Genomic DNA, 20,384 nt, shown 5'->3' with positions numbered 1-20,384 from the left:
CAGAATCATAGCGATATTCAACAATAACCCACTTCACTTCTTTCAGCTTTTTACATTTAAAGCAAAGTAAACAAAAAGCAGGCGAGAGCAAAAAGTTTAGGATTTTCTTTTATTTTGTTTCCACAGTGAATATAAAGTGCCTTAATGGGGCGTCTAAACGCAGGTATTGACAGTTGAAAACAATTCAATCACAGTTTGTTTAGTTTTCACACAAACAATTCAGAGTGTTTGAAACTATGAACTTTTCACAGGAGATTTCCAGTCAGTGTTTCGGTTTCATCTTAAAATGCCTCAAAACAGAAACCGAGAGGATAAAATGTCTTTATGTTTTTTTTCTGTTGTAACTGAAGGTATTCCTTAAACTGAACAACCAATGTTATTACAACATTAGCGCCATACTAGAGATAGTTTTCTTTATCACCAAGATTAAGTCATACAAGAAGAAAGTCCTAATATTAGGTTTACTAGCTATATAACCAGAATAGTATAATAATATAATAATACCAGAATAAAGTAGTTTTATTGCCAGATTAAAGTCGTAACATTACCAGATTAAAAACTTTAAGATACAGATTAAAATAGTCATATAACCATATTCAAGTATATAAAAGGGGCTTTCAATAAGTAATGCCCCTGAACCACTTCCTGTTGTTTGATCTAGCTAAAATTATGCACGTGCAATTATTTATATCTCTGTAGATTAAGTAGTAAATTAAAGCTCTGGAATAATTGTGGTTTCTGATTTACAGTTGGAACTGAGTCAAGTCTGAAAAGGGGCTTGTTGAGTGTCGAGCAGTGATATGGTTTTTGTATTTGAAAGACCGCAGACCACGGGGGACTTGAAGAGGATTTGCCATCATATGATCTTGTTAAACATTTTACTGTCATATTATGGGGAATCATCATCACCATAAATTAGTTTCATTTTATCACAAGTCTCTGTGGGGTATGAATCACTGCTCGACACTCAACAGGCTCCGTTTCAGACTTGACTCAGTTCGAAAACCTATAAATCAGAAACCACAATTAGTTCAAAGCCCTAATTTACTATTTAATCTATAGAGATATAAATAATTGCACATGCAAAAATTTCAGCTAGATCAAAAAACTGGAGGAGGGTAAGGGGCATTACTTATTGAACGTCCCTCGTATATTACCAGACTGAAGTCGTAACATTACAAGATTAAAACATTATATAACCATAATAAGGTAATCATATTAACAGAATAAAGTCAGAGAATTACCAGGATAAAGATTCAAGTTGAACTTTATGAGAATAAAGCCTTAATATTACCAAAGAAAAAGTGGTAACATTTCCAGATTAAGAAGTAGCCTACCTGAATGTAAAGTTTTCTCTATATAATAATAATTCAAGTGGGGCTTTTGTCTTCTTAAAACACTTTTTTTGTCTCATATTCTGATTGTATTTTCTTAGTATTACGACTTTATTTTTTTTATTGAAAAAAAGGTCGTAATACTGCGTCATAGTGTCAGATGTGTAAGTTACAGGTTAAAACCTATTGTCCCTTTCAGTTACTGCTACAACCTGTGTTTGCTAACTTTATGAACTTTTGTGCCATTCCCACTGCATTTGTTACAACGCAGCTGAAGGTGGACTCAAGATCGTCCGATGTGACGTTTTTTAACAGCAGATTCTTCTGCAGGATGGAGCCCTCCATTAAAGATCTAGAACAGGATGGTTGATTGTGATCAGAACCAGGTTTAAAGCACAAACATTAAGATGATTTAGACGTTTAAGTGTTTCTGCTTTTAATGAAATTTCAAATAATTCTTACTCTTTTGATTCGATTATTCTGTCGTTGCTGGGTGTTTCCTCTGGGAAAGTGCCGTTGACAAGCCAGTAGATCACAGCCTCGTCTTCATCGCAGTTTGGAAAAGCATCACAGTGCAGAACAAGCAGCTCGCCTGAAAAGATCAGCAAACCAGGATTGGAATTACTGCTTTGAACATATTTCATTTGAAAGCAAAATATGGATTTTACTCATAAAAAAGATACTTTTATCAGACATGAAGCTATGCAAGTTTTACCTGGATCCACTTTGATGTTGTTGTGAAGAGGCCCGATGATCTTTGGAGAGTCAAAGTCTGAAACTGAACATCACAGATAAGCGAGAAAAAAATAAAATACATATTAAAACAATGTCATATTTAAATACTGACCTGGAAATCCATCTGCAAGCAGCAGAAATACACATCCAAAAACTGCAGCAGAGACCATAAAAATATCACAAACAAACAAATGCAAACAAATAATAGATACAAAAACTACATGCAAAATTACCTTCAATGGCAGATTGCAGCTTCATGCTTGTTTCTTTCAGTCAGTATCACCTTCTGGCTGCAGCGCTGGACTGCTGCATTTATTCATGCATACTTCCCCTTTATCCACGTGGGGGATTTCCTCTCAGCTCCGTCTATAGGCCTATTTTTTTCCTTTGAACTCGATAGGTTCTCTGGTGAATCCTGAGTCATTGAGATCATGTATGTGGTTGTGCATCGTCATTCAGTGGAAACCCTGTAAATGTGCATTGTTTGGATAATACAGCATCTAAACAATGTGATGTTTAGAGGATTGGTGTTTATTTCTAGTTTGCATAGAAACTTCTCATTTTAGGCTTGTTGTACAGACAAGCTTTTTATTGATTTGAGGGCTTAGCCTTTAAAATTGACCTTTAAAAATCTTATGTTAAAAATGACAGCAACATTTATTTAAATACCCAGTTTGATCAAAATCTTTTATTTTTCAACTTTAGTAATCAGTTTACTCTTTAAGTTTCTTCCAGAGTGTGTTTTTTCCCACTGCTATGCATCTTTTGAAGCAAAAATTAGTTTAATTTGAGACAATTGTGTGACTCTTAGGAACCAGGAACGCTAGACTAATAGATTCCAGGATTATCGGCTATTTTCCATGCATCGTAGCTAAATGAACCAGTGTGTTTTGTAACCCCTTTGGACTAGATTGAGAAGTTTTGGAGTTTCTTGTAAAGACAAGGTCATATCCACTGCTCTAGGATAAGTTCTACATCAGAGAAACAAAAAATATCTGAGCAGATATGTGTGATATGTTTTGTTGGCCAACAGCGTCTAGCCTGTGGCGCTCTTTGTCGCGTGATTCATTCACAGACCGATCCGATCCTTAGAGCAGAGTGATCACGATACCTAGTAAATACAGGGTCGGTATTGCCGATATCGATACGATACGGCAATTTTATTTAAGCTTGGTGTATTATGGAACCTCTCTTTTTGTGTGTTTTTTATTTTATTATTACAATCGAATAATATTAGTATTCAATGAAAATGTTATGTTCATAGTGTTTTTTTTCCAAATCCACTTCTTATATTTTATCTTTCAATCCTTATGCAATTTTGTTTGTATTGTGTGAACTTGCATGTTGCTTTAATTCTATAAATTTTATTTCCACATTGTGGGATAAATAAAGGATTAGCAAATGTTTGCCCATTTAGATAATATGTTTCAATCGGATAAATGTGCTGGGTTCTTTCAAGGTCTCAACTACACTTTCTGAGTGGTATCTAGTAACACATGACATATAGTGTCTATTCCGTAAAAATTCAAAAAATATCCACTGGACTTGGTTTCCAAGATTTGAAGACGTTTCGCCACCTCTCCAGGAAGCTTTCTCAATTCAAATGTCTGGATCCGCAGTTAGTCTTATATAGACGAAGCCTTGTATCGCTTGATATAGTTGTTATATCACTTGATAGTGTCTACTTTGAAAGTTAATATGAAGGTGATGACTCTTATCTACCTGAATATTCTCTGGAGATTTGAAACGCCTCTGTCAGAGACGTCTATCTGAGGGTCGAGGATCTGTTTGGTCTCCTCTCTCCATTTGTGTAGCTTGATGTTTTCTTGCTCATGCTTTTTTCATGTGCCTATTTATTTAAACTTGTGTTTTCACTACATTTAACCAATCTTCTGTCAGATGAGCATACCCTGTCAGACCAGCGTATCCATAGGTAATACCCGTTTATCCCTGAGGTTTTGTACAAAAAATAAACATAAAAACTACCTCAATGGGCTTATCCCTTTAGTCATGTACAGAAAAATAATTTACTTACTTTTTGCTGTTTTTTGAAGCGTATGGCGATTTTTTGTACATGACTAAAGGGAGTTAAAAGTTTATTTTTGGTACAAAACTAAAGAGATAAACGAGAAGCTGACATCTTGCGCATACATATCGACTATGGGTATGCTGGTCTGACGCTGTGACACAGACGGGGAGACTAGTGAATCTGCTGCAGTTAGTGTTAACGAGTATTGTTCAATATCAATAGGAGCGATGGTATCGATAGTATAGAACCTAGGATCGGTCTGCCCACCTCTACTGATCCTTCCATTTTCTTTGACGCAGGCCAGCATGTATTTCACTACACACTTTTTTTGGGTTTAGGTATTATTTTTGTGTTGCTGGGTCACAGAATATGGTGCACCTCTTGGCCCAGAGAGCCGAAATTGGGGAAGTCTGCTCTAGAGTTATGTAGGCGAGTTCTTGGGGGCAGCTCAGACAGAGATCCACCAAAATCTTTTATCTCTAATACTTTGGTACAAATTTATGCGAGGAGCGGATCCGTCTCTGAATAAGTAATTTGATCTGGAGCGCCTCTTTACGGCAGTCTGAGCTAATCAAGCTAAAAGTTGTATACAAAACAGATATAACCCTTACCTGGACAGACATTTTTGGTTCTCTGGTTACGGATTAGTCAAGACTTCTCTTTGCAAGAGCCTCCATGATTTTTCAACCTGCTGGTCTCAAGTCGTTTGCCAACATATGGAGATTTATTCACTTTGCGAAAGTGCCGTTCTGCCAGTTGCTTTCAGGGGCCCTAAACCTGTAGGTTACACATCTAGCGTCCCTACCGCCTAAAAGTGTTACTTTAGTGAGAACAATTGATTTTAGTTCTCAGGGGCTACTAGGGAATGTTAACCTTTTAATATAGTTGAAGCGATAACCGGTGTGTGAAGGGTCATCAAAGTGTCATGCAGTGGTGAGTAGGAATCCTGGATTTAATATGATCAAAAGGTTTTCCCCAGTGACCTAATGCTTTCAGTCACAAGATGACTTGCTTCAGTTTTGAAGTAACCTAGGCCTCTATAAGCTAAAAATATATCACCAAATGTATAAAGCAGCCAGATGATTAATAAAAAGAAGAGAATCTGGGTTTGTGTATTTGAGGAAGTCATGATTTCCATTCAAGATTTATGACTCAACTTTCAGACAGAGACATCACAAATTCCAGCATGACACTTTAAACAAATATTTAAGACCAATCAGTAAAAAGCACCTTTCTAATAATCTTGAAAACCATTTTACTGGTTCAACCAAATCATGATTAACATGGTTATGAGATGTGAAACAAATCCTTGGAAAGTGACAGAGCTCCAGAGTGAGAACAGTAATTAAACTCAACCGTAAATACAGATATGCGCCTATAAATATTTACAAAAAGTAGAGACACCTTTGATGGGTTTTAGAATGTTAGGCCCGATGCGTTTGAGCCAGTGCATATCTTCTGTCCATTGAGGTCTTTAGTCCGGGATCACTCCAGACCCAGGGTGTAGTTGATACCTTGAACAAAGCCGATAATGACGGGCTGCCAGGCCACCAGGTATCGAAGCCAGTCTAAAAGCTGTCCATACATCACGTGTGGCCTTTCCCAGCTTCAGGAAGCAGTTCAGGAAATGAACGGGTACATGATACAACAATAGCTTATTTTCTTTTAAAATGTTAAGCTCAAAGTATGAATTGTATTTATATACTTCTATTTGCAACAGCTAATAAAAACAATATTCAGTCGCTAAGAAAACACAGAAGCAAATTTGTCTGTTAATCTTGACTATTTGTAATCCACAACATGGAAACATCCTTTCTTATCCTAGTTTCTTTTACACTATTTTTTCCTTCCACTAAACTTTCAATCACTATCCTTGGATAAAGCACTTTATATTTTCAAAGCAATACCTTTTTGTGTTTACTTCCCTGACAACTGCAGGCAGCAGTCTCCCCATTGGACAGACATTACCTCACAGGTTTATATTAAAACTTATGGGATTTCAAATTAGCCATTAGTCATAATCATCTACTACATTTGAATGGCTCCAATATGGCCTAAACTGAAAGGAACCAGAACTTGATATGCAAGCTGCCAACATATAAGGTCCAACAGTTAATTACCATTAACAAGCAGCAATTGTCAAACTTCTGCTTCTGTCAAAAACAGGTTGTGTTCTCTTTATTCCCCTCAAAATACCCTTATAAGATTAAAAACAGTCTTATTGGTCAGTTTTATTTTTTAAAATAACAGTTTAATATTAAGAAAAAAAAACAGTAAATGAAAGTTATGGAGTTTATTAAATGTTTTACAGATGAAACAGTAAAAAGGATACGGGTTACTGAACATCCTCTTCAGATCCACCTTCTCTTTGCAGTACGGGCACATCTGCTTCTTTCCCACAATGCACCAGCCTCTTATGCAGAACTCATGGAAACTGGATGAGGAGTTAAGGCTTCATGTAAAGACTTGAAATTTAGTTAGAGACTCATCAGCAAATTCCAGGAGTTTGTAGAAAACAGCATTAATATTAAAACAAAAAAACAATCCCAATTTTGTTTTGTTTGTGCAACAACCCAGCTGCAGGAGACGGACTGTGGAGAGAAAAGTTCCAACATTGGTGGAAGAAAAGAACATATTGCAAAAAGGAAAATTTGTAGAAAAGGGCAGAAAAATCAAAAAGTGAGTCTTTGTAATGTAGAGGAATTTAAAACCTGTGCAAACTTCAACCAATAAAAAGTCTGCTCTGTGTGGACGTTAGCAACAGCGTTCCTATTGGTCTGCAGCATTACGGGGGGGGGGGGGGGGGGGGGGGGATAAAAATAAATCAGTAAAGTTTGAAAATAAATAAATTTGATCAAAATCTGTAGGAAAAATACATTTTAAAAAATTAATCAAAAGAAAATCAGGAAAATGATTTAAAAGATGAAACCTTAAAAACAAAAAAAGATATGTCTGAAAAAAATATTTTAAAAAGTAATTTGGAAATAAATTCTGAAGAAATAAACTATAAATATATTTATTGTGCACATTATAAACTGTATTCTATGTACTTTGTTGGATTGCGTTTTATTAGAAGGTTTTGCCAAACAAACGTGGAACATTAAAACTTTTAGATTATACTAAAAGAGCCTTTTAGTGGCAAAAAAATGTAGATTTGAAACATGCATTTATTTATTTTTTGGTCTAAATGCTTGACGGAAAATAAAGTCAAGTTTACCACTAGCTTCCTCCTAAATGCAACCCTCTGTGATATCTGGAGTATTAAAGCTCTGACAGGTGACAAACCTCAGACCACAGCTACACAACTTTCAAACATCCACCGGCGCCGTCTGGAAGTCGTGTTTCCCAACTGAACAAATGAGGATCCCACATTTTAAGTGCGCCTGCCGCTGGGTCACGCACGCTGCAGTATTTTCCAGGGCGACTAAAGCCAACATCAGCCTGCTGTGGTAACAATCCCAGCACTGCTTACTGGAACAAACAAAAAAAACCACGAGCTGTCGGTAACAGAAGAGATTCTCAGAATCTAAACAGGTTATATTTTGCTTCCACACCCCTTTAAAAGATGTGAGCTAACACCTATCAGGCTTGATGGATAAGTGGCTGTAATCTTTGTGGTGCTCATGTTGAGAGTTTGGAATCGAGATCAACTTTTTTTAAACACTGATGCTGATTGTTTTAACGTCAGTCTAACTGATCCCTGATATGTGCTGCATCTCATATGTTTTAGTTTCACAAGCGTGCTACACAGTTTCAGGCAGTCATTTTACTCATTTCAGTTGACAAAAATATTTTCGCTACAAAAGTTTTTGTTTTATCATCAGTTTCAGTTTACCATAAACCCTGATTTGAAAACTTTTGCAGAAAACATTAAATGAGTGGTATTATTTACAGGTAGAACAGGCATCGGTTATTTTGGAGCAGGGTTCTGCAACCTGCAGCTTGAGAAAGGCTCTGTGGATCTTCATCAGTAGTTCCTAATAACTTTGATTTAAAACAATAGAAAAGCAATATTAAAATAAAACAAAAACAAAAAAAAGCATAAAAATGCAGGTTTGTTAGACTTTCTCTGGCGAATGTGGAGAAATCATTCCATGCTTTAAGGGTTCATGCATGAACCAAAGTTGACCACATATTACTGCTAGTCATGTGGTTTTCAACGTTCAGCAGATTACAATCATCGCTGGGGAAGTAGCCTATGGTGTTTTTATAGCATCAAACACAGTGTAGGATAAAGGTCAGGTACACCCTGTCAATTCCTCTTTACATGTTGTGGTTCCCAAAACAATACTGTAAATTAACTCTTTGAAAGAGACAACACCTCATGATGCACCTTAACTTCCCTTTCCACTGGCAAGAAAAGCCCATCTGTGTGAGCAGGACAGGAAGGATACACATGATTGCAGGACAATCTGTAGGTGTTCTCGATGATCCCTTCCTCACTGACATCTACCAGAATAGGCTGACCACACACGGCGCAGATATTATCCGACAGGTGCTTGGTTGGCATTCCTGACGCACTATAATACTGACATTAGAAAACAGAAAAACGTTAGAGAAGCAATGACAGTCACAGAGGTCAGAGGTCGCTGCCTCCCACCAACCAGACACTGTGCGTTGGAACACATTCAGAGAAAGAAAGAAAGAATTTGATTCAGGTGAAAAGAGGGCAGGAGGTTCGGTGTCTGTATGAGGAAGACCCTCACTCGCTCCATCCATCCATCACTTATTCAGGGTCACAGGGAGCTGATGCCCATCTACAGCAATCTACGAGTGAAGGGCGGGTTGAACTGGTCGCTAGTAAATCAGACACACATACAAACTCCATGCAGACAGACAGATGGACCTTATGCTAAGAATCAAAGCCAACAATTCAAAAAATAAAACACTGTAAGCCAATTTTTGTTGAAATAGGTATATTGTCCCAAATTAACTGGAAAAACACATTAAGACATTTTAACTCATTTTGGGGTTTTTTTTTGCAGCACAGGAACTTTCCTCTAAAACAAAACTGCAAAATTAAAGTCTAACTATATTATTCTTGAAATATGAGTATTTCCCCTTGATTTTAGCAGATAAGACAATTTGCTAATGAAATAGATGATCTACCGAACTAAGATAAGAAAAATAACTCATGCTATCTTATTTTAAATGTATATTGTTCTTACTTTAAATGGAAAATACTCATTCTTTTAGATCATCTTATTTGTCTGCTCAAATTTAGAAAAAAATAAGCTTATTTAAAGACTACTTCGGAATGTTTTTTTGCAGTGCTGGACTAACTGCACCAGGTTTAAGATTTCCCAATGAACACAGGAAGTGATTCCTAAATAAAGTTTAAAATTATATTTAAGATAGAAAGATTGTTTTTTTTTTTTTACATCAGTCTAAGTGATCCCCAATATGTGCTGCTGGTTCTTTAAAGCCCAAATTATTTCTCTTAATCCACTACAACAACGTTACACACGTCAAAAAATATCTTCAAACAGAACATGACTGCTGGATGTGCCGAAGAATCGGCCAAAGCATGCATGCACTGATCAATACAAGAGGGGAAAAAGAAGATTTATATCGGGCAAAAATATCGTCCGGCCGATGCATCGGTTAATCATAAATGTAAATAAATTATTTTCTGCAGTTTTTTTCAAGTTAAGAAATAAATACATGTCAACAGTGATGTGCAGAGGAGTAGCGGTGGATGTGGAACAGTTCTCACTGATTAACTGTACTGTAAAATGCCTTGAGATGACGTGTTGTTAATTGGCGCTAAATAAATACACTGAATTGAATTGAATTAACATGACTGCACAAGTGCTCCGCACGGCGTACGTGAGCGGGGCGGAGCAGAGCTCTGACAGAGGATGTGGAATATGCGGGTTACAGGCCAGCTTGCAGAGAAAAGGGGAAAAATATCACCTATCAAGGCAAACCTGATAGGAGGCAAATCCTAGGGCCCAGTGGTCTGGTATAAAGGCTAAATATAGTTAATGTATCGGCCAGACAAGGCATGTATATGTGTGTGTATATATATATATATTTTTTTTTTTTTTTTTTTTTTTTCTTGTATTGGGCAATGCATGCATTCATTGGCCAGTTCATTGTCATTCAGCAGCCATCACTTTAGATCACATGAAGGACATGCATTGCTGCTCCCTGCATCTGCTATCCAATGTTAATGTTTTATTTCATTTGTTAAGATCTATTTTTGTTTAAATTTAGACTAGTGTAATATTTTACAAGATTGTTTCATTTTTATCATGTTAAATGAAGAAGGAAAAAGCAGCACATATCAGGGATCAGTTAGACTGATGCCAAAATAATCTGTACTGACCTTAAAAAAAAACTGGCTTTAATTAACGACTCTCTGGATTTAAAATGAAGTCTTAACCACATGCAGTTTATCTACTTACTCCAACGGTGGAGGCCATGAAGTCTGCACACATCTCAGCAAAGTCTCTGCCAAGGACCCCGTAGTACAGCCCGTAAAACAGCAGCGACACGCCAAAGTCCATGGCATCCTCTGGCTTTATCCTGGAACGATAATCACAGAGAGAAACAAGATAAAGCAATGCTCACATCTATAGAAGACTGATTACAAATAAGCCACAAAAAAAAAACAAGTGAAGACTGCACCGAAAATGTGATATAGAATAAATAAACCTTATAAATAGGACGGGGGAATTCAATTATTTAACGAAAAAATATATTTTTTTGTCTATGAAAATTTTATCTTTGGCCTTCCAGTCAGTTTTGCACTTAGAGGTCTCCTCATAACTAAAAAACCCTTTCACTGTGTGCCCAACTGGCTGCAAACATTTAATGTGTTTTATTTTCATTGTTTGTTGGGAAACATGATAATTTTACAGCATATTTAATAGCTTGAATTTCATAACCTTTCAGATGAGATGGTTGGGAGCAAAGTTCATATTTAAAAGCAATTTATGTCGTTTGCAATTTTTTATTATGAAACTTAAAGGAGAAAAAAAATGATTAGTTGGATTCCGTAGGAAAAAAAAGGAAATCTGAGGTTTGGTTTTTAAGTCACATATCCAACCCCTATATATTAGTGTTTATGTTTTATATTAAGCTGAAACACTCACCTCTCACCCTGCACATAAGGAAACTGAAAACAAAAGCAGTGTCCTTGGCAACGCCCTTCTTTAAATAAAAAAAGACGAAGAAAACAAATGTTTGTTATGTAGAGATTGCATGTTTGCACATTTAATAAAAGCTCGAGCCTTGAACATCTACTTTAAAAGCATAATACTACATTTAGCAGGTAATCCCTATTATGTGCTAAGTTTTGCTGAACTGAGGCATTTCCCCCTTTGTCTGAGCAAACAGATAAGGAAAACAATGAGCAACTGTCACTTGATAATAAATCAAGTGACAAAGACTGAAACGTCACGTTTCTTTAGCAGACATAGTTTGTAGTTAGATACAAGTTTAGTTTATACCTTTATATAATCTCTTCTTTGTATACTTATATTTAATATAGGCTAAAAGTGCAGTTTATTTCATTACACTGATTGGTATAAATAAAAGGGACTAAACAGATGGGAAATATTGTTGATTTTTGACGTAACTGAATCAGAAAAAGAAGCAAATGGACCGAGGGTGACGAATGATTCTATAAAAACTATCATCAGCTTTTAACCTCGAACATCATCAGTTATGCGTGGATGAACCGCAAATAGAGGGAAATGAGACAATGATGAGTAAGACAGCTCCTTCTTAAAGATAAAAGTCAAGTCAAAAGACAGGAAGGAACAGAGGGTGCAGCTTCTTATACAGTAAGGGGAAAATCAGCTAATTTCACACGCATTGCTTATAGTGTGCTCTGGTATACCAGCACGTCAATGGAAAGTTCAGTGGAAGGAAAACCTATGATAAATAAAAAGGGAGCACTGTGGGTTTACTTTGTGTTTCTAAGACCACAGTCAGTGATGAGGCAGAATATTTTGATCTCTTCCTGGTTCCATTTACATACAAGTTTATTTAGATGCTAACCAAATATTTAAACAGGATACTCAGTTTAATGACTGTGTTTGGTCACAACATTTTTTTTTCTTGGCTTAAGCCTCAAGAAAATAGAAGAGCAGAGCACAGGCCGATGGCCTCCGTCCTGAACTAAATCAGTAATTCATGCAAAAAAAAATACTGGGTATTATACAGAAAAACACTTTCATTAGGCTGAGATTTCAAAAGTAGAACATGTTTTTATTTTTCCCACATAATACTTCTATTATTCTATAAACACAGGTTTCGTTTTTGTAAGCTAAATTACTATACAAAACAAAAGTTTAAGGTCATATTCACTGAAACTCACTGAAAGAAGCATTTCTCACAGCGAATTTTAAAATAGCACCATCTAGTGGTGATACAATCACATTGTTGACAAAGACGCTAAAAATCATTCATTTTCATTAATAATTAGCAATATATATATATGTGTGTGTGTGTGTGTGTGTGTGTGTGTGTGTGTGTGTGTGTGTGTGTGTGTGTGTGTATTTGCATTTATACATACCTGAATATAAGGTTAATACCAAAAAGTGTAAACATGACGACGCTGTAGCCAAATATCCCTATGGCATAGCTGATCTTATACAGGAGGAGGAACCACTTGTACACCAACCTACAGGCACAGACAGTGATGATTGTTTATAATTGCTATTAATATAACTAATCATTCACAGCCGCTTGACAACAAACAGGGAAAGAGCACTGATCAATTTTTTTTGATAGATAAAACCTTCACTTTTTAATGTTATGTGTAACTGAAGGTTTTACCTACGTTTAAGAATTGGATATACCTTGGTGTGGTACAGGCAAGTGGCTTACGGGTTGCACGGAAGGAGATGTATGCTGTGATGATGGAGAAGATAAACCACGTGCTCAGAAACCTCCACCAGTGAAGTTTGGTTGTGAAGTAGAGAGGAACTACCCACATCTGGAACAGAGTTACCAGCTAAAAGACAGGAAAATGTGCAGGTTAGAGAGCGCATGTGAGTCAAAGAAAAAAAACAAAAACAAAAAACACAATGGAAAAGTTTGCCGCTATCCGAGATTTAAATATAGTTGGTTAAACAAGACTTGAAAGAGAATGGAAGTATGCACTTAAATGGACTCTGGGTCCATGAGAAAGACCCTTAACCCCACACTGCTCCCCGGGTGCCCCACGATGGCGGCCCAGAGCTCCCCAAGGGGGTGGGTTAAATGTAGAGGTAAATTTCTCCAATGTGAGATCAATGAAGTCCAATTAGTTTATTATTATTATTATTTCGATATCTCATCACATCTGATAAACTAGCTCCCTGTATGAACCCACTAGCTGCAGGTATATTTTCATTATTTGTTGTGATACTTGAATATTTATCTGCATTCATCAGCTTGAATTCATTGCTTTTTAAATTAAGCTCACCTCCCAGAAAGGATAATAGAAATCAAAGCAAGTTTTGGAAAGCAATATCATTTGTTATTTTTAAGTGAAAAAAATTGAATAATCAGATTTGAAAGGAAAAAAATCTGAGATTGTACATTTACACCATATGTCCTAGCCCCACCTTAAACTTATCCTAGGTTACCTTTGGTGGGTATACATCCGTACAGTGATGGATAAAACAAAAAAAGCTCTGGTATCAGAAAAGTATTTGGATCTACAGATATCCACTTCCTACTATCCTAAAATACAGTTGCCACGATACCAGCCTTCTGGTATCGGTACTTAATATGTTTTTCAAATAAAAGGAGAAAACAAAAAGTATAATTACTGATTTTATTTTAATTTAAAAAAATAATTACACAATAATAATGCACACAACAGCGGTGCAGCCGCACTGTTCTGGTCCCGTCGGCAGGGCTGCAAAAAAGCTCCAAGCCAAATGTAGTATAGCACCGTTTAAAGTGCTGCAGAATCTCAATACCAAATTAATATGGTACAGCGAACAACCATAGTCAGAAGAAAAAAAAAATAAGTAGATTGGTGCATCTCTATACCTCTGGTCCCACTTGAACACATTTTGTACTCCATATGAAAACCTTAACATGATGATCTTCCCATATTCACCCTCAGCTCGTGTCTTTTGTGTCTTACATTGTACGACTTTGGGTGCCTCTGTTTCCACTGAACAAGCACCAGCTGGGTGACGACCAGTGTGACAATGAGGATCAGGACCATCTCTGCGTGCATGGCTTCGTGACCCTTGTGTTTGGCGTGCATTTTTGCATGCTCCACTCTGTTGAGATAGATGCACAAGTGATTTATTTTAGCAATATTTTTTTGATTTATAGAGACAGGATGTTGGTTTATCATGTAACTAATACAGGTGAGGATGATAAAATGGGTTAAATTGGAGTCATTATAAAACCAGAGAATTAAACGTTTTACAAGTCAAACAAATAAATAAAAGAGATGGAATCAGTGGTTTTATCATTGGTACATAGTCACAGAAGTACTATTATCAGCTCAAGACCTACAGATGTGCAGCAGTGAACAGTTCAGGTAAGTCCATGCAGGGTGTAGACACTAACCTCCATTTTTCTTCTGGCGAAAGCTTAGACACATCGAACTGTTAAAAAAAAAAAAAAAAAAAAGAGTGAACAAAAGTTACTTTAGAACGATTAGGAAATCAATTTATTACTTGTGGACAAAGTACTCTATTTGCTGCAGTATCCAAGACTACTACCTCTATAAAGAACACCCTTTATTTCTTTTATTTTGTGATGTTTCTTTACAACTTTTTCATATCCACACCATAACAGCTGTGAGAAGAACTGACCCAATGGGTTTAAACACTTTGACAGAAGCTTAGGGCTTCTATCAGCTGAGATTTTGGATGCAGGCTGATATATTCCCATATTCATTTTGAGGCTGATATCGGATTGATTTTTGATATCAGATCAGGACAACTTGTCTTTTATTATATTTGTAAATATAACATTTTGAATCAGCATGTCTAATTTTAATTTTAAAAAATTCATTTTGGTGAGGAGAAGCCTTAACTCTGTATTGTTAGATTTTACTGTTTCATTTTACTTTATTGAACAGGGTTAGAAACTGACAATCGTGTCAAAAGTACACACATTTGTTACTTAAGTAGAAGTATAGATACTGCAGTTTAAAAACCCTCTGGTAAAAGTTAAAGTATCAACTTGACCTCTTTACTCAAGTTAAAGTGAAAAAATATGTCCTCTAAAAATACTTAAAGTATAAAGTAACCTTTAAAAAAAAACAGCAGATACCACTATATGGATAGAAAGCTCAATTTTCCAACTATTTTTTTGAGATAGGGCCAAGGATGAGGGAGGTCTTGTTGGTTTCCATCTCCATCTCCTGATACGCTCTCACCTGTGTCTGACCTTTCAGACATTTCAACATCTTTTTCTGAATCCTACATTGTAGCATGGCATAGACAATTCACGTTTGCAGTTTGAAGAACACCTGCTTGCTTCTGAGGATTTCCTTTGTCTAACCAATGAGTGTTTGCGTTATATGACTCATCCAATTACACTAGTTTTCACTAGATGTGGATGGCACCAATGATCCGCATTGGATGGCGCACATGATGAGAAATAAATATTTATAAACATTAAACTGAAGCCAAGAGTAATGAGTAACATTTGTTTATAAAAATGTAAGGAATAGAAAATATATTATAGTAAAGTATAGTAAAGATACTTTTGTGAAAATGTAATGAGTAAAAGTCCAAAGTGGGAAGAAAAAAAATTAATGGAGTAAAGTATAGATACCTAAAATGTGTACTTAAGTACAGTAACAAAATATCTGTATTTTTTACTTGACACCTCTGGAAACTGAAAACTCCCTTTTTTATGATTATTTTTATACATTATTACAAAGATCAGAATAAACCCATCCCCATATATATTTATAGTGAAAACATTGTTGTCAGCAACGCACCAATAAAATAATTTATGTTAATCTGGTGGTTGAAACGCACCAAAACTGAAAACTTGCACCTTTTAAAGTTTGAAAAGTATTTTTTTTAAAAACAGGCCTTCCTTCGATACTTAAAGCTGCAGTCTGTAACATTGAGGAGAGAGCAGACTTCGACTGAAAATTTGAAGAAAAACAGAAAAATGGGAAATCTTTGTAACTCATTTATTTTTTGATTAACTTAAAATTGTAACCTCTAACAAGAAATGTGAAGTAAGATTTTATGAAGAGGCTAATGGAAAAAAAAAGCCAAACCTGCAAAAAAAAAAAAAAAAAAAAGGCAAATAAAAACCAAATTGGTGCATCTGTGACAGCTGCTCTATCAATCTTAAGTCCAGATATTCAAATAAGGCATTCCACTGTGCTTAACAGCTACTGTCACTCCAGGTTGTTAAGCTTGTTTAACTACCTGAAATTAATTTAAAAGCTGGTAGGGTGAACTGATGAATGCCTCCCTAGTTAGGCACATTTCTAACAATGAACATATGATAATTGCAAATAAAGGATCAGATGTATATAATTTGCATTCTTTGCGGTACAAATGTAAAAAGTGAACAAAGGAGAAGGCATTCATCATTAATAGTATGAGAGATCATACAGTATCAGGTCACCAAACCTTGGCATAATATTTGCAAGGGCACTTTTAGTCACTTTACACAATAATATGAAGTACAACAAGCAAAAGCTCACTAAATCATCGACATATGGATTTTATGAGTACATCAAGGTTCTGTTCATGGTTCATATAACTACAAAAGGTTTAGATATGTGTCTAAATAACCCTTTTGTAAATTTTACTCTAATCTTTTCACTTTATATTTAATAACGTTGATTATTGGAAAAAAAAACGCAATGTCATATTAGGTGCTGGATTTTCTTCCACTTAAGTGACCCGATCTTTGACCTCCACCAGCCACATTATCAAACACTAATAATAGTTTAAAGAAAATCTTTGCTCAGTCAAATAGGAAAGAAAACGTCTAAAAACCAAAAGATAAAGGGGAAAAAACAGTGGCTTTGACTGAATAAAAGCAGACAGGTCTAATCATGTCAACAAGGTGAAAGTTTAGTTTTTAATTAATTTTCCTTGTGAAGCGCTGGTTTTACGTTTAGCTGTCAGTTTAGCTGACAGCGTTCTTTCTCTAATGGTTGTTGAGTTAACCGTGGCAGTTAGCTGCTCCTACAGTGAGCTAAATCTAGAGGCTAACTCGGAAGCTAGCTCCTGCTGACGATAACCTACACCTACTCATATAACCCCTCACTGTCGGTTCGGTCCAGTAGTCTGACCTGGTTCGGTTCATTGTGATGCTCTAGTCCGTGGTCGTGCTCAACACCGTCAACCTCCACCTCAAACACTCCTGCCATCTTCGGAGAGCTTCTTTACCGTTCCGGGGCCATTGGCATTAGCAGAGCGGCTTAGGAGGGTCACTTCCGGTTTTAGATACTTTCAAAATAAAATTCTGAATTAAATGTAGGTCAAATTGTAAAACGGTTGGCTTTTATTGTCATATGCCAAGAACAGACGCACCAAATATATGCTGATCCCAAATTCATATTTTTAAATGAATTTGTGATTCTGATTCTGTGAATCAGATAAGTTTAGCTTTTAAATTTTACCTTTACTTTACATTTATATTCAAACATCTTTTAAATGTGAACAAAGATCTTTCACTGGAGAGGAATTGATGCAAAACTTAAAAAAAAAAACATGGGATATGTAAAAGGTTTTATTGCTCTTATTTGACTCTTTTTCACATGTTTTTGTGAAGAAAAACTTGATAAGGAAATGGTAGAAAGTCACTATTATCTTAGTTAAGACTTACTAGAACAGGTGTAACCAGTGCCACTTTAACCTGACTAGAGGTCCTGGGGCACACAATAAACCCACCATATGGTTACACATCCATTTTTATATTCTCCTTACTAATTATTTGTAAAAGATGTTGTAATTTTGACAAACTGACTTTAATAACCAAGTAATATGTTATAATCAAATATAATCTGTGACCCATATTTAACACCAAACGTGTGCTTTTGCTGGGAACATTGCACTGATAAGCAATAAAGCTATAAATCAAAGACCCATTTAGAAATGGAATAGAAAACTCTTAAAACATTGTATTCAATATAAATAGACTTAACAGCTAAACAGACTTAACATGTATAAAAAATTTTTTAAATATGATAAGAGATTGATAACTCTCAAAAATGCAGTACCTGAAATGAAAAGTATTATTCTAATAAATAAACTGTGGACTTGCAATGAATAATTAACAACATAAATCAAAGACCCATTTATGGATAAAATGAAAGACTACACAATACTGCCCTCAATTAAACTTAAATATTTCATTTACTAAACATATGTACTGTGTATTATGTACATGTGAACTGCCAAAACTATAAATACTCCATATAAATATTTATGCAAATGATTTGATAAACAAGGGACAGTAGAATTTCTTATGTGTTGCATTGGTCTACTCAAGGAAATTCTCCAACTATAGCTAATTTAAAAAAAAATGTAGAAAACAAAAGTTTAGTTTATATCAAAGATAAAGCAGCCTCAAAAGAAGCAAACGCCCATCAAAGCTGTTCTTGCACACTCGCCTGCAGCACATTGACACCTGGAATAGTAGATGAAGCTCTCCAATGATTCTCTGTTGCCTTGAAACATTATTAATGGGCTTTTTTCTTTTCTTTTTTTTTTTTACGGGCTCATCCAGAAATGACTGACGGATTGATCAACATATTAGGCTACATGTTAGCTACAATTTCTTGTTTCACATCATAGTGGGCCCCTGGTAAATGTGGGCCCTTAGGTTTTCAGTCCAGTCTAGCCCCTACGTTAAAGCGGCTCAGGATGTGACAAGCAGAGACGTATATAATCCTCCCGCCACATTATGGTGTTAAATAACTGCGCTCTGGATTCTGATTGGTGCGTTGGTCATGCTGCCTTCACGAGGTCTGGTAAAGAGGAACCTTTCCACTTGTAAAGTGGAAATTACCAGCGCATTGTGTTCAAATGATTTTTTTTTTTTTTTTTTTTTTTGTTAGAGAAGAAAAACATGTTGGAAATGTCAAAGTTTACGTCATCTCGGCAACTCGACTACCGTAGAATCTTCCCAGCTTTCCAATGGAAATTACGACATGAGTGAGTGTTCATGTGGAATTTGTAGTTGGATTTTGGTATTCATAATAATAACGACACCACTTGAATGCACCATCAGCCCTGATTGGTTGAAAAAACCCGGCTCTGTTCCTAATGGCTCTTTCAAGTGAGGGTAAACCTATTATTCAGAATAACATTCGTAAAGTTTTTTTAGTTAGTCAAACCCTGTTTGGTTTCTTTGGTTTGTTTAATAAAGAACTTTATTTTTTTTAACAGAGTTTGTTTCATCTTTTCTCGGGTGGTTACAGTAAGGTTTGGCATGACACTGTTAGAGATTTATATAACATTCAAATGATTGTGGAGAGTAATAACTGTGGTATGAATGGAAGGCAGAAAGAAGAGGTAGTCATATCTCGACTTAGAATTGGTGAATAGGGAAACTTGCAGTTACTGTAACCAGATGGAAACAGTGGAACATGTCTTATTAGAATGTAATAAATATACAGAGGAAAGTCAGCACTTAAAGTATAAAAAAAAAAAAAGAATTTTCTATGATAGCACTTAGGGATTATTTTAAATTCAATTAATTCATATAAAAACTCTTGTTTATTTAATCGTATTTAAACTATTAAAGATTAAAAAAATTATATATGGGTGTGTATGGATATAAATTTGCAGATTCTTGCAAACCATTGAGGTATGTATTATTAATTTTCCTCCTTCTTTATTTGGATCTATATTTAAATATATGCATATATAGAGAGAGTATATTTATATTATTTTGTGTGGTTTGTTGTATGTATATATATATATATATATATATATATACTACAGATGTGTATATATATATATATATATATATATATATATATATATATATATATATATATATATATATATATATATATATATATATATATATATATATATATATATACTACAGATGTATAAATATATATATATACTACAGATGTATATATATATATATATATATATATATATATATATATATATATATACAGTGTTGGGAAAGTTCTCTTTCTACGTGAACTAGTTCAAAGTTCAGTTCACACATTTTAAAATGAACTAGTTCAGTTCATAGTTCACAATTCCAAAAAACGAACTAGTTCATAGTTCTTTTTTTTTTTTTTTTTTCATATATTGCTCAATTACACCATAGCCTACTGTAGAACCACAGACAGCAATTATTTTATCAGTTGT

At 35.3% G+C, this 20,384-nt stretch overlaps 2 protein-coding genes across 7 annotated transcripts; both read right to left on the bottom strand.

Moving 5' to 3' along the window:
* Positions 1–1,472: 1,472 nt before the first annotated feature.
* Positions 1,473–5,042, bottom strand: LOC119789596 (interleukin-18-binding protein-like). 5 transcript variants are annotated; one of them, XM_038294552.1, is made up of 5 exons: positions 2,303–5,042; positions 2,182–2,223; positions 2,050–2,112; positions 1,797–1,926; positions 1,473–1,686 (listed from the first exon to the last, which is right to left on the bottom strand). In XM_038294552.1, exons 1-5 carry the CDS (start codon positions 2,325–2,327, stop codon positions 1,530–1,532), a joined length of 417 nt encoding a protein of 138 aa, XP_038150480.1. In that variant the 5' UTR covers positions 2,328–5,042; the 3' UTR covers positions 1,473–1,529. The 5 variants fall into 5 exon arrangements, with proteins under 5 accessions (XP_038150480.1, XP_038150481.1, XP_038150483.1 ...); XM_038294553.1 differs by having other exon boundaries at positions 2,050–2,106; XM_038294555.1 differs by having other exon boundaries at positions 2,182–2,193.
* Positions 5,043–5,226: 184 nt separating this feature from the next.
* rnf121 (ring finger protein 121) lies at positions 5,227–17,488 on the bottom strand. 2 transcript variants are annotated; one of them, XM_038294550.1, is made up of 9 exons: positions 17,339–17,488; positions 14,629–14,666; positions 14,192–14,333; positions 12,912–13,066; positions 12,626–12,733; positions 10,509–10,629; positions 8,493–8,626; positions 6,431–6,532; positions 5,227–5,704 (listed from the first exon to the last, which is right to left on the bottom strand). In XM_038294550.1, the coding sequence occupies exons 1-9, from the start codon at positions 17,414–17,416 to the stop codon at positions 5,584–5,586; spliced, it is 999 nt and encodes a 332-aa protein (XP_038150478.1). In that variant the 5' UTR covers positions 17,417–17,488; the 3' UTR covers positions 5,227–5,583. The 2 variants fall into 2 exon arrangements, with proteins under 2 accessions (XP_038150478.1, XP_038150479.1); XM_038294551.1 differs by lacking the exons at positions 5,227–5,704; positions 6,431–6,532 and adding an exon at positions 7,972–8,082 and having other exon boundaries at positions 8,432–8,626.
* Between the last annotated feature and the right edge of the window lie 2,896 nt (positions 17,489–20,384).

This window comes from Cyprinodon tularosa, unplaced genomic scaffold (assembly GCF_016077235.1).
Source record: "Cyprinodon tularosa strain WSP-4 unplaced genomic scaffold, ASM1607723v1 ctg341, whole genome shotgun sequence".
Taxonomy (NCBI): domain Eukaryota; kingdom Metazoa; phylum Chordata; class Actinopteri; order Cyprinodontiformes; family Cyprinodontidae; genus Cyprinodon; species Cyprinodon tularosa.
The sequence above is the reverse complement of the archived record's forward strand: the minus strand, read 5'-3'. Positions and strand labels throughout refer to the sequence as shown.